We start from the raw sequence: 18,860 nt of genomic DNA, 5'->3' as shown, positions 1-18,860 counted from the left end.
ACCTTCCTTGGAAGGCTAACAGGAGGATGAAATGAGATGGTAAGTGCCAGGTGAGACCCCACAACAGTGAGAGAATGAATTCACTGACGTTACTGGAATAAAGCAATGATTGTGTACACTGGGCTAGGCTCAGGGAAAGGAGCGTGGCCTCGGCACACAGGGAAGCTCGAGGAGCAGAGGAAATTACTCGAGGAAAGGGGACCAGGTCCGCTGTGCTGAGGCCTGGGGTTAAAGAACGTGGCTTTGAGGAAATGAGAGTTCAGTCTGATACTGGAGGTGTGAACGCAGAAGAGGCGAAGGCAGGGTGTGGCCACTGTGGCTTTGGGGAAGTGAGAGTTTGCTTTGAGCACGGAGGTGTGAATGCAGGAGGAAAGAGGGAGGCAGCAGGCCTTGGGCCCAGGGCAGGGTTGAATCCAGAGGCCTCAGGAAGAACAGGAAAGAGAAACAGCCGGCTGGAGGAGGAGTCGCCGCCCCCGAGGCTTTTAGACCTCGAAGACTCAGGTGTGGGCTCGGACCTGCCCCATCTATGTTTGTGTTGTGTTGGTTTTAGTGTGAGTTTTTGTTTGCGCCATAGAGAAGTCACTTTAAAAGCAGCCAACTCATCTGAGCTGAAACTAATAGAGGCTGGGGGGTTTCCCCTGAACCCAGTTCCTTTCTAGAGGGTAAGGCTCCTGGGAGGCCAGTGAGCTAAAGAGTACAAGAACGTCAGGACTTGGTGGGGGGCGGGGTGGGGGGAGGGGGCGGCCGGCCAGGAGCTCTGGGAGAGGAAAACGGAAACTCAGAGCGATTCACCGGCTGGGAAGTGGGGTCTCCTGAGCTGTTGGAGGGGGGGCGGTTTCTATCTCTTTTTTTATTCCTTTATTTTAGCCTCTCTAGAGCTAATTATGTCAGAAACTCATGTGCCCTCTTGGGTCCCCGCACCTGGCTGTCCCCGCCGCCCCAACCTAGAACAGTACCTGGCACAGAGTGAGTGCTCAGTAACCGTGTTGAATGAATGGATGAAGTGTAGAGGAAGACACGTAATTGCCCACAGGAGTGGCAAGTCTGGCCTTTATAATTTGGCAAACACCAAGGTGACCAACCCCATACCAGGCACCATTGTGCTTTATGAATGAACTGCAATCCTGAAACAGCCCCATCTCTATTTTAAAGAAATTCACCTTTGTTTAGTGACTGCTGGGACCGGCATTGCTTCCTCATACTTTTGGGACACCTTCCTGTGACCTCCACTAGTAGCGGTGCCCGACACCCATATCCCCAAATTCCAGTAAGGCCCTCAGTGTCCATTTGGGGACCAACCCCTCGGCCCTGGTACAGGTGGTTTTGACAAGGTACCTCCACTCCTCACTCTAGCAGGCAAGTGGTCCGGGCCTGGCCAATCAGAGCACAGCAGCTCCCTCCCTACCAAATATGATTGGTAGAAAAGTGACCTAAGACCTAAGTTGATCCAATCAGAGCAAATCTTAATTAGAACCTTGCCTGGGGCAAACAGTTGCTCTTTTTTGCTGAACTTGAATCTGGAGGGATGAAGCCCTGAGGGTCATCCTCCTGAGAATGAATGAGTGGGCAGAAGACAAAGCAAAGAGGGTCAGGAAAGTGAAGCCCTGGGGACATCATCCAAGCACCCTCAGTCACGCTGCACAGGAAGTCATGCGATTTCCAAACCTGAATCAATACATTTATTTTCTACTTAAGCAGGTTAAATGCGGTTTTCTACTTGCAATAGCAAAAGTCCTGAGTGGCAGCATCTGAAAGTTTGAAGACTCTCACAGGTAAATGCAGCTCAGGATCCTGGGAGCAGAGCAGAAAGACTTGAGAGATGCCAGGAGTCAGCTGCAGCCAGATTTTGGATTTGCTGGGCAGATGACTGCAGAGATTTTAGAAAATCTGATTGGTCACATGTTGTCCCAAAAGGAGCATCAGGACCTGAGGGACCTACTTCCAAAACACTCATTTGAGCTCCTTGCAACGTTCCAACAAGAAGGACCATCATGGGAGCATGGGAGTGAGCTCAAGACCCAACACTCAAGGAGAGAGTGCGAGACCCATCCCTGGAGATGCACAAGTGGTGGCTGGCAACCGTTTGGCCCCAAGTTTCCAGAGTAGATTCAGGAGCTGTGCGAGGCTGGGGCCAGTGGACAGGTGCTGCCACATGCGATGCTGGTGCTGACAGCAGTAAGGCAGGGGTGGCTTACTGGGTCCTGGGGCTCCCCTGTGGCCCCCAGGCAGGCAGGAGCATGAGGGGATCGGGATGCGGCACCTAAAGATTCACACCTTCAGACTCAAGGGAGCCTCCAGCACAGAGAAGATGATCGACCAAGTTCTGCAGCTGTCTGCTAAGAAATGCCACAGGAAGGGGACAGCATGGCCAGCCAGGGTGCCACTGGGCTTTAGGTGGATGGGGGCCCTGGAGGGTCCAAGCCATCTGGCTGGGAGGAGTGGGATGACCTGGAAGGGAGACAGGCAGGGCGTGAGAATTTGGGGACACGCAGGACCTACAGCTAGCCCACAGCTTCCCCGGCTCCCAGCTCATCCCCAGCTCCCTGCTCATCCCCGGCTCCCAGCTGTCGTTCAAGGTCGTCCCCTCCCTCAGAAGTGCCCATGCTGCTCTCCCCCGACTCCAAGTCCTCTCCCGCCTTCTGCTGCCCCAGTAATCTCACGGCTCTGCTGTCCCTGCCTCCACCCCTGTATGTGGGTGTCAGGTCTCCCTGGCTGGACCGGGCTCCCCGGGGTGGGAGGGCTGCAGGGGCTGAGGCCTATTTACCCCTTGTCTTCCCACCCTGCTGCAGGGAGGGCAGAGTGGCAGCTCAGGGACACCCAGGGCTTGGCTCCGGTCACCTGGCTTTTTCTCATACCTTGGATCTTCCTTCTGGGACCTGGGCTCACTGAGCAGGACTGCCTCAGGCAAATGGGGAAACTGAAGCCACTCGTTTCTCCCCTTCTGTCCTGGTCTAAATGCCATTCCCAGTGAAACTGAGGGAGCTGCCAGCCAGAGCCCGCCGCGTGGTGGGGAGCGGGGTAGAGGAGGTCCTGAAGCAGTGAGGGCGGGGGGGCTCTTACCCCTAGAGGATGCTGCAGGGGCGCTTCTGCGGCCGCGTGGGCTGGGGGCACAGGACGGCCCGGATTGCCTCGTCAAAGACGGTTTTCAAGCCTCGCTGGGTGAGGGCTGAGCACTCCAGGTATTTCACCGAATCTGGGGTGTGGCAGCGAGAGGGCAGAGGCCTCGGTCAGGGGAGGGTCCTGGGCTAGATCCGCTCCCAAGCCACACAGCGGCCCCAGGCTGTGGGGGCCACGTGGGCTGGGTCACTCACAGCAGAGGATCGACCCCTCTGCGCCTGTTTTCTCCTGACATTGGTGGGAGGGGGTAAGACCCACAAGAGCAGCTCTGTGCCTTTCTTGGACACAGAAGCTGTTAATTTGTGGGAGGGTGGCAGGAATTTTGGTACTTTCGTGGAAAGAAAAGGGCTCAAGCTAGTGACCAAACCTCCCTGTGCCTCAGTTTCTCCTAGAACAGCCACCGTCCTGCCTCCACGCTTTCCCCGTGAGGCCTGGGTCACTCAGGGTCCCCTCACCAGGTCCTTCCAAGTGTTGTCTGAGCATTCTTTAGCATCACCCCATTTTAAAGATAAGGAAGTGGAGGCATCTAGAGGTGAGGCTGTTTGTCCAATGTCACATGCGGCCGTGGGGGACGCTCAGTGAGAGGAGAGGGACTTGGAGGCGCCTCCTTACTCCCAGGAGGGGAACAGGGAGGGGGCCCCTCCCACATGACCTCTCAGGGCTGGAGCCCGCAGCCCAGACAGAGACAAGGGCAGGCTGAGCTCCCCAGGCCACTGTTCTGAGACCTTCAAAAGGAACCTGTGTGAGCTCCACATCTGCTATAGCTCCAACAGTTCCGCTGAAGTGAGGGCTTCTTCAAGAAGCCCCGCTTTGCAGTTGCCCTGAGAATAAAGAGGGGAAACGCATGTGCACGGCTCCCCCGGCCCCGTCCACAGCAGCAGCGATTATCAGCTGGGCTTGAGCTGCCCCAGTGACTCACCAGCCCAGGCCTGGGGAGGGGGCCAGTGTGCCTGGCAGCTGCTGTCCTCATCAGCTTGAAGCCACCCTCCAATCCCCGCCCCCAGCCTCCAGGTCTCCTCCCCCTTGGCCTGGGCAGGTCCTGCCCCTACCCCCTCACCACCACCATCTGGGATCAGCTCCAGGAGGGATTAGCTAAAGGCCACGACAGGAGCCCCAGGTCCTCTGCTTACAGAGGAGAAAGAACTTTTGGGGACTCTGTAGGCTGCCTTGTGCAGGTGGGGAGACTGAGGCCCACGGAGAAGCCACTGGCTCAAGATCACACGGTCAGTAGCAGAGCCAGGACCAGCCCCCAGACTCTCCTGCCCCTTCTAACCCCAACGCATGTGCCTGGAAAGGGAAACGGTCGAGTGTGCGCTGGCAGGCCAGTCTGGGAGGAGGCGTCCAGGGAGACAGGACGGCCAGAAAGAAAGAGACGACGGGGTGCAGCCCCTGATATTTGTGAGGCTGGGGAGCCAGAGCCCCCAGGTTGGGGCATGGGCCCAGGGCTTAAACGGCATCCTGAAGTCCCCGAGAGAAGGTGGCCTTGTCACTAGGCTAGTCACGGGGAGGGGGAGGTGGCAGCTGCGGTTTCTCTTCCTGTGAAGAGATGTGAGTCCCCAGGGCCCTCCCAGTTCCGGGGGAAGGAAGCCTGGTGGGGCTGAGGCGGGGACAGGGACAGGGACAGGGTGTGGGGGCCCGACTGGCTGAGGGGCCAAACCCTGGGCCAGAAGGACCCTGGGGTGAGGCAGAGGGTCCTGGGCAGCTGGCTGGCCCCTGGTAGTGGCTGAACCCGCTGGCGGTCCAGGACTTGCAGGCAGCTCAGGGCCTGACCAGGGACAGCAGGTCTTGACACCATGACAGAGACCAGACCCCTCAGTCATCACCTCTCTGGTACGGGCGACCACGAGAATGCCCGCAAGCCAGCTGCTTGCTGCCCTGCGTTCAAATCCCAGTTCTGCCGCCTACTAGCGCTGTGACCTTAAAAAGTCACTCTACTTCTCTGGTGCAGTGATCAGGAGGCAGAGAGGAGTTGGGCCGAGAGGTCTGGGGGCCGGGGGAGGGAGGGGAGGAGACAGAAGGGAGGCCCTCAGCCCTCAAACCCCAGGCACAAGCACCTCCTCCAAGAAGCCTTCCTGGGAACCCACACTTGCCTTGGCTGCTCGTCCCCTAAGCAGGCACAGCACACCCTGCTGCATCCCTGCCTCCGTCTGTGCAAAACGCTTCACTTCGAGGTCTGATTATGGACTATACTGCAGCTAATGATAATGAACACAGCCTGCCTCCCTCGCGCGGGCGCTGCTGTTGGGGCTTCATGTGTATCCATTCATTTGTTTTTTCCCAGCTGCCTAGAGCTATTACTATGGCTAGGTTATACTGAGGAGGAAACAGGTGTCGGGAGGCTGAGAGACGCGCACGGCCACACAGCCAGGCCACGGCGCAGCCAGGGTTTGAACCGCGCAGCCTGGCCCTGGACCCCGCCTTTGCGATCAGCAGAGGCTGAGTCGGGGCTGCCTCTGATTCCAGCTCCCCTCTCTGAGCCCGAGCCCCGTACCAATCTCCTTGGCCAGTGCCAAGCCCTGTGGGTAGGTGATGGGGGCCAGCTTCTTCTCCTTCAGCTTCTCGATGGTGTCCTTGTCGTCCCGCAGGTCCAGCTTGGTGCCCACCAGGATGATGGGCGTGCTGGGGCAGTGGTGCCGCACCTCGGGAAACCACTGGGCAGGTGGGGGGGACCAGAGGGGACAGGAGATTGTGCGAGACAAGGGGAGAGGGCGCACGGTTGTGTAGGAAGCAGAGGAAGAGTGAGAGTGGGAGGAGAGGGGCCCGAAGGGGTGAGAAGAGGAGACGTGGCCATGAGGTTGCAAGGAGAGGAGACGTGAGGTTGTGCAGGGAGGAGGCACGTGGTTGCAGGGAAAGAGGAGGCGTGATTTTGCACAGAGATAAGAGGCAGGCATTGGGGAGTATGTGGGGGGGAGAGGACAAGGTCACAGATGGCAGAGACTAGAGCTGATGCTCCCAGCCCCCTCGGAGACCCCCTCCGAGGCTCATCCCCGAGTCCCCCAGCCCCAGGTGGCACTGGGAGCCCTCTCCACCCATACCCTCTGCTGCCCCAGGGACAAGCTTCCAGTTGCCAGTCCCTCCCTCCTTTTCTCAGGGTCACCTGTCCCCAAGCCCCAAGGCCCCTCAGGCCCTGCTCAGCCCGCTCACCTTGGCACGGACGTTCTCATAGGAGGCTGGACTGACGAGGGAGAAGCAGATGAGGAAGACGTCCTGGGGACAGAGCAGGCAAGGGGCACAGGTGAGGGGAGGCCCAGGCATGTCCCGCCTGTGTTCCCACACCCCCACACAGCAGCACTGAGCAGTGGAGCAGCCCAGGGGACACTGCGGGGCGGGGTCTGGCAGAGCAGGGAGGCCTGCCGCCCACCACCCAGCTGCTGCTTGGTTACCCAGCATTTCCCAGAGGCCAGGTCTGTCCTTAGCGGCTCATCCTCACGTAGCATCCCACTGAGGGCTGCCGCCCCCGTCCCCCAGATCAGAAGAGTGAGGCCGCCAAGGTTAACGAGTTTGCTGTCTGGGGCTCCAGAATCCATCCTCCTGGCCAGGCACTCACTACCCCGCCATCTGGTTACCAGCCCCAGCCCTGGAGGGAAGGTCAAGGGTATTGGGGGCGGGGGGTGTTGCCCAGTAACCACAGAATCACCTGCAGGCTTTCCCAGTCTCTTGTGCCCTCACCCGGCACACCCAGCACACCTGAGGTTCGCTATCCTGGGCTCCCAATGGAAGCCCCATCTTGGGTCTGCCTGCCCCACCCACAGGTGGCACCAGAGCCCATGGATGGGGGGCCAGGGAAGCGGGCAGAGTGGTAACTAGGGACTGATGGAGGGCAGAGGGCAGAGGGCAGAGGGAGGAGTCCCTGGCTGTGCCAAGGGAGGACAAGGCGGAGTCCTCAAGCTGGGCCTTAAGGGGAGGGTCAGGGTTCACCAGGCCAAGCCGACCCAAGGGCACCCTGCACAGAGGGAACAAGGCGAGCAGAGGCCGACTCACAAGGAAAGGGGCGGGCGCTCACCGTCTGCGGATAGGAGAGTGGCCGGAGGCGGTCGTAGTCCTCCTGCCCAGCTGTGTCCCAAAGCCCCAGGTTCACTGGCTTGCTGTCCACCATCACATTTGCTGAGTAGTTGTCAAACCTGTGGGGAGAAGGCAAGACAGAGGGTCAGTCTCCAGTCCCGGAGCCCAGGCCCCTCTGGTCCAGCCCCACCCAGAGAGGGCCTGCAACAGGACCGAGTCACACAGCACCCTGCAATGAATTGGGTTTCCTCCTTTTTTTTTTTTCATTACTGATTCACAACATAAAGACTTTTAAACTCAGGTGAGCATGAAGAGGAAAACGCTGTCTAGATCACTTTTCTGCCTCACCTATCCTTTGAAGAAGTGATTTTTCAAGGCTGTGTAATATTCCCTCTAAATTTAATCAGAATAAATTTAACCCACCTCCTATGCTGGACATTGAGGCTGGTCGCCCAGTATTTGCTAAACAAGGGTTCCTCCCTGTCTTAGGTTGGGTAACCCCGGAAGTAAACCGTGCGATGAGGAGGTGGTACAAGTGGATTACTGGGGATGTGAGCCTAGGCAGCTACCAGAGGTCGAGGGGAGGAGTCAAGGAAGGGGCAGCAGCAGACATAGTACGAGTGAGGAACCTATTACTGCTGTGGGCACCTGGGGCTCAGGCCAGCCAGGGCCCCCTAAGAGACAGCAGGAACCGTGCCCAGGCCGCCCCCTGTAGGGGCAGGAAGCTGGGGTATTACCCCCATCTCCATCTTCCGCTGGCAGAAGGATGTCCTAGGGTGTTAATTCCCTGGTTTCCCAACCCACCCAGAGGGTACACGGAGAACTGTCAGTCACGGGAGATCTGGGGGAAAGCCACCAGCACACGCTGGAAAGACGCATGCCAAACGGATAGCGTGGGGCACCGACATCCACTGCTGAACTCTCCTGCCAGCCAACACCAGAGGGGCCTCCAGGGCAATGACATGAGCTGCTGGGTTTTGAAAAAATTATTCAGTTCAACAGAAAAAAATATTTTCACTGCACTCATCCCTGAGTAGAAGGTGCTGGTTCCCCACACTGTGGAAGAGAAAACTGGGATCAGAGAGGCCTAGCAACTTGCTCAAGGCTGCACAGCCAGTGAGGGACCAAACGAGGTGAGAAGCTAGTGCCACAGGTGGGCTTCCACAGGTGCTCCCTGTCCTGTCCCTGAGGGCTAGAGATGCCAGCTGTCCCGCTCCGTCGAGGTCACCCACACAGGCCATCGTCCCCTGACCTGGTCCACTGAGACCTCAGGCTCTTCCAGTTTCTCTTCCTACTCCTCCCGCCACAGGCCAGCCAAGCCATTCCCAGGCCAGGCTCCCACCGCCTGCCCCCTCGCACTTGTTCACGCTGTGTCACCTGCCTGGGGTGCCCTGACCCCCTCTCCTTGTCCAAATATTCTGCCCCCACCCTCCCAGGCCTTTGCTCCTGGCCGCTCTGGATGCAATACCCTTCCAGCCCCTGTTCACCCTTATCTCCTATCCAGGCTTCCAATCCCTGCCCAGGCGGTTCCTCCGTGGTGGGGAACCCTTGTCGCCACCTCCTTCCCTGTCCCTGGCCTGGACAGAGTGCGCCATTCCCTTCCACAGGCAGCCGCTTTGCCTTGACCAGAAGACGGCACTTAGGGTGCCTCTGTCCCCCAACATGGCCCGCCTGCTTCAGCTCTGCAGCCTCATGTGTGGCAGCGAGTACAGACACAGGTGGAATGGAATTACATCAAACTTCACCGAAGCCCTCAGAAAGTCACCTCCTCCATGAAGCCCTCACAGAATGCTATTCGGTGACAGGCTGCAGAAGCCCTGATGCTTCAGAGTAATTCTGAAGACACCTGTCCTAAGGAAGACCCCGCATACCCCCCCACCAAAATTGGCGGCCTGACGTTTTTAACACACTATGTGGCCAGCCCTGGAGAGTGTGCCTGGTCGCCTCTCAGTCCCTCAGATGGCCCTTCTGCCTCCTGCCTGGAAAGCTCCAAACACCCCCCGGACTTCCCAGCCTTCCTTGCACTGCTCAGCAGACTCTTACATAGTCTCCTCCAGCTGGATCCCAATGTCACTTTCTCCAGGAAGCCTTCCCTGACTCTCATCCAAGTTGGGGTCCCACTCCAGCAACCTGTGGTGAACTCAGCACCTCCAAAAGCAGACACCAAGCCTGGTTTGGTCCTCACCGCACCTTAAGCCAGTACCGCCTTTGGCACATAGTAGGTGCTCTGCGTACCTCCTCTGGGCACCACCCATACTGCCATGGGACTTCAGGTCCAGGGACACTCCACTGGGCATGATGGGAAAAAAGTGCCTGTCTTGTCTTTGGTTCCACCAGAAACACTCCTATAGGATGAGCTTAGGGTTTTGGGACACTCTCTCCTCTAATGTCCAGTCTGAAACTCTGGTGTCCGAAAGCCTCCCAAAATTCCTGAGCCAAAGGTGTCCCTCTTCTCTGGGCCACCCCCCAGGGTCTCAGGGACTGTGGCCGTCGGGGAAAAGCTGCATCCCGGGACCTGCGGCAACACCGGGCACCAACTCTGGGGCCGGGCAGAGGCCTGGGGCCTCCATATGTTAGGCCTTGAAGGTCCACGTGACCCAAGACAAGAGGACCTCAAGTGACTCCCCTTAGACAGAGGAGGAAACTGAGGCCCCGAGAAGTAATTTTTTTCAAGACCAGCCAGCTCAGAAGCACGGGAGCTGGGATTTGAACCCTGCTCCTGCCATGCCACCCATTGGTGAGCCTGGGGACAGCCGCCTGGAATCAGGCACCCAGAGTCGGGAGGGAGCAGAGCTCCTTGTGGAGCCTCGTCCCGGCTGTGTGACCCTGGGCGAGGAAGCTAGCCTCTCCGAGCCTCATTTTCTTCACTGTGGAAAAAAGCCCCGTCTCTGGGGCCATTGGGAAGATCCAGAAAGACAGAGAACATTTAAGCCACCCCACGGGGAGCTGCTGAGAAGCTGAGTAATCTCCTGTTCCACATCCCTACATACCCCTCCACGGGCCGCTCCCCAGAGGGCCCTCGGTCAGCGGTCCTCTGCTCCCGGGGGTCCCCCTTACCTCAGAGACCCGCAGGCAGCCCGGGCGGAAGGGCCTGCCACGGCCACCCTCACTCCCATGGCCAGCGAGGAGTTCGAGGTTCACAGGCAGGAAAGGACTTGCCCGAGACCTCACGGTCAGTTGGTGGCAGGGCCAGGACGGGATCATGTCACCCAATTCAGAGCCTGTGTGTTAAGCGCCGCTACGACTTCATGGCCCTCTGGGGACTCAGTGACATTTAAGCCAGGGATGGGAGCTACCTCTGAACTCTCGGGGGCGGGGGGCAGGAAGCTCACATTTGCTGAGCCCCCAGGGGTGCTAAGTACTGTTCCAGGCCCTTCACACTTAGATCACTGCAGTGGGCCCAGGAAGTGGACATTTGCCATTGTCCCCTATTTTACACATGAGGAAACAGAAAATCAGAGAGGGGGGACAGCCTGCCCCAGGCCACACAGCCGGGATGTGTTCTCCCAGAGTCCATGCTGCCCCTTCCTGCCGCCCCCCAGGCCCGCAAGCCCAGCCCTGGCGCTGGACTAGAGAGGAGGAAGGTGAAAGGGGTGCCCTGGTTCCAGCACCTTCTCAGGGCAGGCTGGAGCATGGCCCGCCTGCACCGTGCTCAGCTCTGCTCTGGAAGCTGGTGGGACCGTGGAGGACAGGGCCCTGACCCCCCAGAGCTCCCGCTCCAGCGGGGAAGTCAGATCAGGGTGGTCTATAGAGACCGTGGAGCAGGATGAGGGGAGGGACCGCAACAGACAGGGGGCGATACCCAAGCCAGGAACTGAATGATGGGCAGGGGGCGAGAGCGGAGGCTTGTGGGAAGCTGGAGTGTCTGAGGTGGTGGGGGCAGAGGGGGCGGCATTCAGGGCTTTGAACTCGGGGATGGGATGGGAGATAGGCTTTAACTGTGAAGGGGAGCTATGAGAGGGATTTAAGCCAGAGAGTGGCTCCCCCTAATTTTTGATTCTGAAGTTCACCTGGGCTTCCATTTGAGAAAGGCCAGAAGGAGGAGCGGTGGAAAGGGGAGACCCCTCAGCCGCATACCCGCCGCGCCCGAGGGCAGGGTCTTCCTGCCATGTCTTTGTATCCCCAACACTGAGCAGGCTTTGGTCTCTTTATCTGTGAAATGGAGGTCTCCCCCTGAGCTGTTCAGCTGCTGGGAGCAAGCAGAGCTCAGCCCCTCGCTTATCTGATCTTGAGTGGCAGCATGTGCCTCCCTGTTCCCAGCAAACCCTGCCGTCCCCAGCCCCAGACAGAAGCTCTCAGACCTTTATCTCTGGGCCTGCTTTCCCCAGCTCCACCCTCCGCAGCTGCCCTGATCCTTCAACGTCAAGGGCTCGGTACCGCTTATCCGTCCTTGCCCGCCCCCTTCCCGGGGGCGCAGGGATCGCATCAGGAGCCGCTCTGGGGCTCGTCCAGGGCTGAGCCACCCTGTCCTGGAAGACACAGGAGGGTGGCAGGTAGGGCCGGTCACACACTTTGCAGGGTCCGATGCAGAATGAAAACACAGGAGTCCTTGTTCAAATATGAAGAATTTCAAGCCGGGGACATGAGGACATTACAGCAAGCATGGCCCTTCCCATGCGTGGGGCCCGTGCGGCTTCCCAGGGAAGCCGGCCCTGGCCTCAGGGTCCTGGGAAGGTTGGCCTCGTCCGGTCCATTCTGTCTGTCCTCCAGCAAGGGTGTCCAGGACAACTGAGTCCACCAGGGGCCAGTCTCTCCAAGTTGCTGAGAGCAGCTGGCCGCTGGTTGGGTCACACCATCCTGCACCGAAGAGGACACCTCCCATGTCCCTGAGCAGGGGGTGCACCAGGCAATGAGCGCAGGCTGACTCACTGGTGGATGTGGCTGGTGTAACGTCCCTCAGCAGTGAGTCCTCTGGCCCAGCTGGGGCAGGAACACACTGCTGGTGACAATGGCCTTCTGTAGGGGATGCCTTAGCCTGATTGCATAGCTGCTTCACTGCTCAGGGCTGGAGCCAGCCCCTCCCCCGGCACCAGCAGGTGCGGATAGGCGCTTGAGGATTGATGGTGAACAGGCAGCTGAGGGCAAGTGTGGAGCGAGGTGCGCGCTGGCATCCAGCTAGTGGGGGTCGGGGACGGAGCTGGGGCGGTAACCGGTTTTCCAGGCTCCCTGTCCACATTTCCCTGCCCTGTCCTGGCTGCCTGCCTCCCTCCTGCCGGGGACAGGCCTGTGTTCCAGGGACAAATATCAGTAGAGGGAACTCAGGCCCCTTCGTAGCTGTGAGCCTCCGCTTCCTCCTGGGGTGAGCTGGTATCACATTACCCAGCTCCCCTGAGGATCAAATGAGGTCACATGCATGTGACATGTTGTGGGGGCCAGCACATAGCAGGCCCTTAAAAGATGGCAGCCATTATGATCCGTCCTCTTACAGCCTCCCCATGACATTCAATGCAAGTCAACTCAAAACATATCTATTGTGTCTAAGGCAACGTGTAGATTATACTGTGCAAGAGATTGTGCTAAGACAACGGGCTGACCTGGAAAGAACTGGACCCCTAGGCTTGTGGTCAAAGGTCAAATAAAGGCATTCTGGGGAGTGAGAGGCCCCTTCCAGCTGGAGCAGGAAGGCTTCCTCGGGGCCCGGGCCCGGGGGTTAGCCATGTGGACGAGGAAGGACAGGTCCTCCATGCAGAGGGAACAGCCTGAGCGAAGGCCCTGAGGCAGAAGTGCCCAGGAATGTTTGGTGAACCAAAAGGGCCATGAAGCTGGAAGGGAAGGTTGAGAGACGACCACACAGAGCCTTGAATGTGAGCTACAGAGCTGGGAAGTTGACCCGGGAGCGATGGGGGCCACTGGGGGCTGGGAGGGGAGGGGCTGGTGCTCCGCCTTATCCTTCCCTCTCGGAGTCTGATACCCACACTTTGTCACACACCTGTCCAATGACAACCCTGACTCCACATCTGATGGAGGGCGGGGCTTCTGACTGGCCTCCAGATGGCACTGCCCTCTCCCCCAACACTCGCATGTGTGTCCTGGTGCCTCTGCTCCTTGCCACCAACGCCCCCCAGTACCTCCCCCTTTCCCTGCCTGGTCCCCCTCCTCCACTTCTCTGACCCCGCCCCTCTTCCCACGCTGCTCTGCTCGGGCCAGCCCCCCATCTCCCTCTTCCTCTTGAAGGCCACCTGCTCCCCTCCAGCAGCCTCCAGCCTGACACAGTCTCCATTTTAGGAGCCCGCAGCCCTCACTCGGTGGCCACCCTTGGTGGCTGCCCCTCCGGCCAGACCATTAGGCAGCTCTGCCAGGCAGATGGGCAGGGACGCCTCCCGATTGCTCGACCCCCAAGCGCCCACACACGGCCGGCACACAAGAAGTGCCTGAGAAGGCGGTGGGCTCGGTGATGCGTGTCCCCCCACCTCCGAGCGCCCCGCCCACGCGGCAGACTCACACGGTGGGGATGTACTCTCCTGGGAAGGCGTTGGTGGTGTAGCTGATGAGAAGGCAGGTCTTGCCCACGGCTCTGAAAGACAGGAAGTTCCAGAGGGCACCGGTCACGGGCCCTGCCCAGTCGCCTAGCCCGGGCCTCAGGGAAGAGACAGGTCCACCCGTCTGGGCCTCAGTGTCCCCAGTGTCAATGTCTTTAAACCTGAGAGCCTTAGAGCCATTTGCAGCGTTTGTTCAAGGGCAGACTTCAGGTCCTACCCCAGAGCTGCCGATCCGTGGCTGGGGGGCGGAACTGGGGATCTGAGTTTTGGAAAAGCTTTCCCAGGTGACACTGATGTGGGACAGACGGTTGAGGGCAGGGGGTGCCCAAGACACCCCCTGAACTGGACCATGCTGCGGGGCCCCCAGCGCTTGAACAGGGCTCTGCCACTGCACACCTGGCCCACCATCTGCCAGCAGCATGAACGTGGGCAAGTCAGTTAACCTCCCCATGCCTCAGTTTTCCCATCTAGAAAATAGGGATGAGTCCATCCTCAGAGGGGTGTCCTAAAAAGTAAATTAGACGAAGCCCATAAGCAAACCAAGCACAGTGCAGGGCACCTCCTGCCACCAGCCAGTGGGGAAGCCCACCCTCCGCTGTCCTTCCTCACTGGCAAGCATACAGGTTAAGAGCTCAGAGTTTTGGAGCCAGGGAGACCTGGGTTCAAATCCCATGAGTTCTTAGGCAAATTATTTCATTTCTTTGAGCTTTGGCTCTCCCTCCTGCACAATGGGCCTCCTGTGAGGCTGGCGAGACGATACAACACAGGGTGTGCCCAAGCCCAGCGGGCAGCGCAGTGAATGCTAAATAAATAGCGAGGGCCCTTCGTTCATGCCGCTGGCCCCAGCCTGCTGGGCTGGCAAGGCACGCAGGTAGGGGCCAAAGGGGCGGCCCGGGCCCTCCCCCACCTGCTCCACTGTTTCGTCACTTCCTGTTTGGAGGAGCCGGCTGCCCCGACCCCCCCACCCCGCCCTCGCTGGGGCCCGCCAGCACGGTAACTTTTAAACGCCTGGAACGTTGCCCGTGGCTTCCGCCCTCCGCTCCTCAGATCTGACACAAAGCAGAAGTGGGCAGGCGGGAAGATAAGGGCCAGCAGTGCCTCCGCATCAGCTGAGGGCAGCCTGCTCCACCGGCCTGCCCCCAGCCAGCCCTTGGGGTCCAAGGAAGCCGGGCCGCCGGGACCCAGGCTGGGAAGGATCCTCGTCTCTTGAGGCTTCTGGCTGCCCCTCTGCAGGATGGACAAGAGGCCCGTGCAGCTAGAATGTGGTGGGAGGGGCTGGGGTGCACCGGCAGAAAACCCCAGAATGCTCCCGTGGGCCAGGCCCCGACCTTGTCCCTGGCAGGCACCCGAGGTTGGCGTTTGGATCTGTCCTCTCACAGCTGAGGACACTGAGGCCCAAGGGAGGACAGGACCACCTGAGGCCACTGAAGCCTGGCAGCTGAGAAGGTGGCTCAGCCCAGCCTTGCCTGAATTGACCCCCACAATCACATGTCTTCTTCCACATCCCTCCTTAACTCTGCCTCTCCTGTCCCCAGCTTCTGCTTCTCACCCCCAGCCCCGCACGTCCTCCCAACAGGCAGCCCCAGGTGGGGAGGGGGCGTGGGAGGAGGAGGCTGGCGTTTATTGAGCACACGCTCTGTGCAGGGCAACCACCCAAACGCCTGAAGTGACCCCTATCGACTCCAGTGGGAGCTCCCCGGTGCCAAGCTGAGGTTCAGAGAGACGCTGTGACTTGCCCAAGATCACACAGCTGCATAAGCCAGTGACTACGGCCCATATCAGCCTGGGGACAGAGGCCAGACTTTTGGTTCCCCACCCCCCACCCACCTGCACAGAGCTGAAGACTGAGGTCCCACGGGAGAACTGCCCCAGCACCCTCGGTACAGGCAAAGGGCCCCAGGCACCCACACCCACAGTCCCATGCCCTCCACCCAGGAAGTTCCCAGGGTGAAGTGGGCAGAGAGAGGGAAACTGTCCTCCACCCACCCCGGGGCTCCCTCTGGTTCCTGGGAGAAGAAGGGACAGTTCCTCCTGGCTGCCTCCCAAGTCCCTCGACAGGTAAGGGGGCTCCGCCAGGGACACCTGTGCAGGAGGGTCTCAGGGCTCCCCGGTAGGGGGCCGCAAGGGAGTTCAGCCAGGTACCTACCCATCTCCCACCACCACACATTTGATGGCCTGCATCGTGTCCGGACCCGGGGCGGCGGCGGCGGCGGCGACCGTGGAGCGCTGCTTCTGCGGCCCCAGGGGTGTGGAGAACCTGAGGAGGGCCGGCGGTGGAGCGGCAGCGGCCAGGAGGCAGGAGGAAGCGGAAGGGGAACTTGCCCAAGCTGCTGCCCCCACAGCCGTTTGTAGGAGGCGGAGCATGCGGTCTGGCAGAACAGCTGAGGGGACCTCAGGTGCTGGGCCGGGCCCTGGCCACCCCCCCATCCCTGCTCTGGGGCAGCAGCTGGAGCCTTAGGGACCCTCTCAGCTGGGGACTCACTTCCAGGGGTCAGGCCAGAGTTGTTTTCCAAGAACTTGAGGTTTCCAAGAATTCAGTTCACCTCAATTCTAAGCAACAAACATCTGCTGAACATTTACTGAACATCTGCTGTGGGCTGGGCACAGTGGCAGGTCCTGGCGGGTCCAGGATGCAAAGGGCATGGACGGTTCTTGGGGATGGTACGAGCTCATCCACCTCATCGAGATTGTCCATAAAGCAAGGCAGGAAGTGATGGGGCCACCGGGGATCTGCAGGGAGGGGACCTCAGAGTTACACAGAGGGAGAGCTGGGCCTGTGAGGTGGCGTTCAAGCTGGCATTTGAAAGGTGGTGTCAGAGAGGACGCTCTGGATGAGGGAGGTGCATGAGCAAGACACGGAGGATCCCCGCTAAAGAGAGGCCAGTGTGGGAACCCCTGAGCGAGGAAGGATAGAGACATGGGGGAGGGTGATCAGGCAGGAAGGGAGGTGGAGGTGGGCTCGGGGAGAAGGCGCCATAAAAGGGAGGTGACAGGCAGTGCCCCACACCAGCCAGGCTCTGCGCTGGAGGCAGCCCTGTGGGGCCCGGCATCTTGGAACCTAGAACCGCAGCCCATTTTAAAGATGCAGAAACAGAGGGTCTGAGAAGTCAGGTAACTCCAAACCCTCCTGGCGCCCCAGCTGCTGTCTGGGGGACAAAGTCTCGGTTCTGCGGCTCAAGGGAGGGGGAGTGCTCCTTCCACTGAGCCCTGGCCGCCTTGGGGCTGAGCAGCACGGAGCCTCCCCAGTGGGCTGCAAGTCCGCCTTGTCTGCACTCCTCATTGCCACGGCTCCCCACGCCCAGCGCCTTTCCAGCTCCAGGGGCGAGGAAGAGGTGTGCAGAGCCACTGGTCACCGCCCCCTCCCCGCCCAACACTCACTCAGGGCAAACCAGGAAACTGCAGGAGAGTGTGGAGCTGGGGCAGAGCGTCTGCTGGACCACCAACATCCCTCTTGCTCCCCGCCCAGGAGGGAGACACCTGGAGGCTGGACCCTTCCAGAGCAACAGGGCTTGTACAAACAGCTCTTGCAGAAAGGGAAACGCAGTCTCCCCAAGACCTGCTCCTACACTTGGCCAGTCAGTTATTTAAAACCAACCAGTATACATCCATGCCTTTGCTCTGTGCTTTGCACAGGCTGAGCTGAGCCAATGGGAGGTGCTTCAGGGCACCTAGCCCAGGTCAGAAAAGCCCAGGGTCCCCGATGATCAGCCTAGGGTCCCTCCCTCCCAGACCACCTGAGGGCGCCTCTATAACCACATTCTTTTCCCAACCACTGCTATCCCATAGGGCAACCTCTGTGTTACCCGAGAACAAAATCACAGTGCGTGAAATGCAGTGTGGTGTCCTGGGTTGGATCCTGAAACAGGAGAAAATATACACAAGCCCTGGCTGGTGTGGCTCAGTGGATTGAGTGCCAGCCTGTGAACTGAAAAAAATATGTACGTATGCCAATGGAAAAAGTAATAAATCCAGAACAAATCGAAATGTAATTAACAGTATGGTACTAAAGTGAATTTCTTAGTTTTGACAGATGCCAGGGTTAGATAAATAATGTTACTATCAAGGGAAACTGCGTGAAACACATATGTGAACTCTCTTATGATCTTAGCAACTTGTCTATCTAAAATTATTCCAAAATAAAACATTTATTTTTTAAAAAGAAAAAACAAAAACAAAAAACGATGCACCTTTTTGCGAAGTCCCAGCCAACGAGTATGGCCACGAGACTTGGAAAGGGGACTATGTCCTGGGTTTTACCCCCCATCGCCCCCAGACGGGGGCTCCCTGACGCAGCAGACGACCTGCCCAGCCACACACGGCCATGGCCCTAAAACTGCGTCTGCCCTCCCCTGAGACAGCCACTTCTCCGGGACAGGCCAAGCACAGTCCTCTCCCTGACTCGGGCCGTCCACCTCCCTCCTCACCATGCGCGCGTTGCTTTCTACGCCCCTTGAATACCTAGCTCGGGGCTTGGTACTGCGGTGGGCGCAACAACAGAAGAATGGAAGGGTACAAGCCCGCTGATTCTGACAGATGTGTACGCCACAGCCAAGACACAGAACATCAGAGAACACTTCCATCACCGTGGAAAGTTTCCTCGCGCCCCAGTGCCACCCATCCCCCACCCCATCACACACAGCTCTGATCTGCTGTGGGTCTTCATGGATTGCTTTGCATTTTCTAGAATTTCACATAAATGGAATCATGCTGTAAGGGGCCTCTTGCCCACGCTCCCTTCAGTGTGTTTCTGAGATTTGTCCTCGTTGTCACGTGTGACAGGTCCATCCCCTTTTGTCAGTGAGCAGTGCTTCATCGCGGGGATGTGTCACAGCCTGGTTATTCATTCAATCCTGTCTTCTTCTGACTACACTTTGCAAGCTTACTGAATCACAGAACCAGGGGGTCTCTGGGCATGCGTGGAGGGACCATAAAGGCCATCTTTAGCCAACCTCACCCCCCTGGCCCACTGATGTCCAGTGCTTGGTTCACTTCCCATGAGGCAGCTGCCCGGGCCCTGCTTGCATACCTCCAATGACGGAGAACTCATTATCTTAAGAGGCAGTCCCTTTCTTCCTTGGGCAGCCGGGCCTGCTAGAAAACCCTTCCTTATTTCAGCCCAAGTCTACCTTCCTAGCTTTCCCCACAGAGGTCCCAGTCCTCAACCTGGGTCCACTCAGACGAGCCACTGTTTCCTCCCCACCCCAGGCCCTAGGATTCGGGAAGCACAGCCTCCACACAGCAACGTGCTGACAAATGTTCAAC

General features: G+C 59.0%; 1 protein-coding gene across 1 annotated transcript; it reads right to left on the bottom strand.

Annotated features, from left to right (window-relative positions):
• Positions 1-1,718: 1,718 nt before the first annotated feature.
• RAC2 (Rac family small GTPase 2) lies at positions 1,719-15,884 on the bottom strand. Its single transcript, XM_054574422.1, has 7 exons — positions 15,745-15,884; positions 13,562-13,633; positions 7,121-7,238; positions 6,262-6,324; positions 5,609-5,768; positions 3,061-3,193; positions 1,719-2,448 (listed from the first exon to the last, which is right to left on the bottom strand). The coding sequence occupies exons 1-6, from the start codon at positions 15,777-15,779 to the stop codon at positions 3,063-3,065; spliced, it is 579 nt and encodes a 192-aa protein (XP_054430397.1). The 5' UTR covers positions 15,780-15,884; the 3' UTR covers positions 1,719-2,448; positions 3,061-3,062.
• Positions 15,885-18,860: the final 2,976 nt, after the last annotated feature.

The sequence above is a fragment of the Pteronotus mesoamericanus genome, unplaced genomic scaffold (assembly GCF_021234165.1).
Source record: "Pteronotus mesoamericanus isolate MK-2021 breed Mesoamerican mustached bat unplaced genomic scaffold, CSHL_Meso_final contig_263, whole genome shotgun sequence".
Classification (NCBI taxonomy): Eukaryota; Metazoa; Chordata; class Mammalia; order Chiroptera; family Mormoopidae; genus Pteronotus; species Pteronotus mesoamericanus.
Note: the sequence above shows the minus strand (reverse complement) of the source record. Positions and strands in the feature narration are given on the sequence as shown.

Bases quoted from the DNA above. Each gene is read 5' to 3' on its own strand.
- RAC2 (XM_054574422.1), bottom strand. From the start codon at position 15,779: ATGCAGGCCATCAAATGTGTGGTGGTGGGAGATGG. The intron at 5,769-6,261 runs GTGAGCGGGCTG...CCACCTGCCCAG, and splicing joins ATGAGAACGTCCGTGCCAAG to TGGTTTCCCGAGGTGCGGCA. The intron at 3,194-5,608 runs GTACGGGGCTCG...GCCACACCCCAG, and splicing joins GGCACTGGCCAAGGAGATTG to ATTCGGTGAAATACCTGGAG.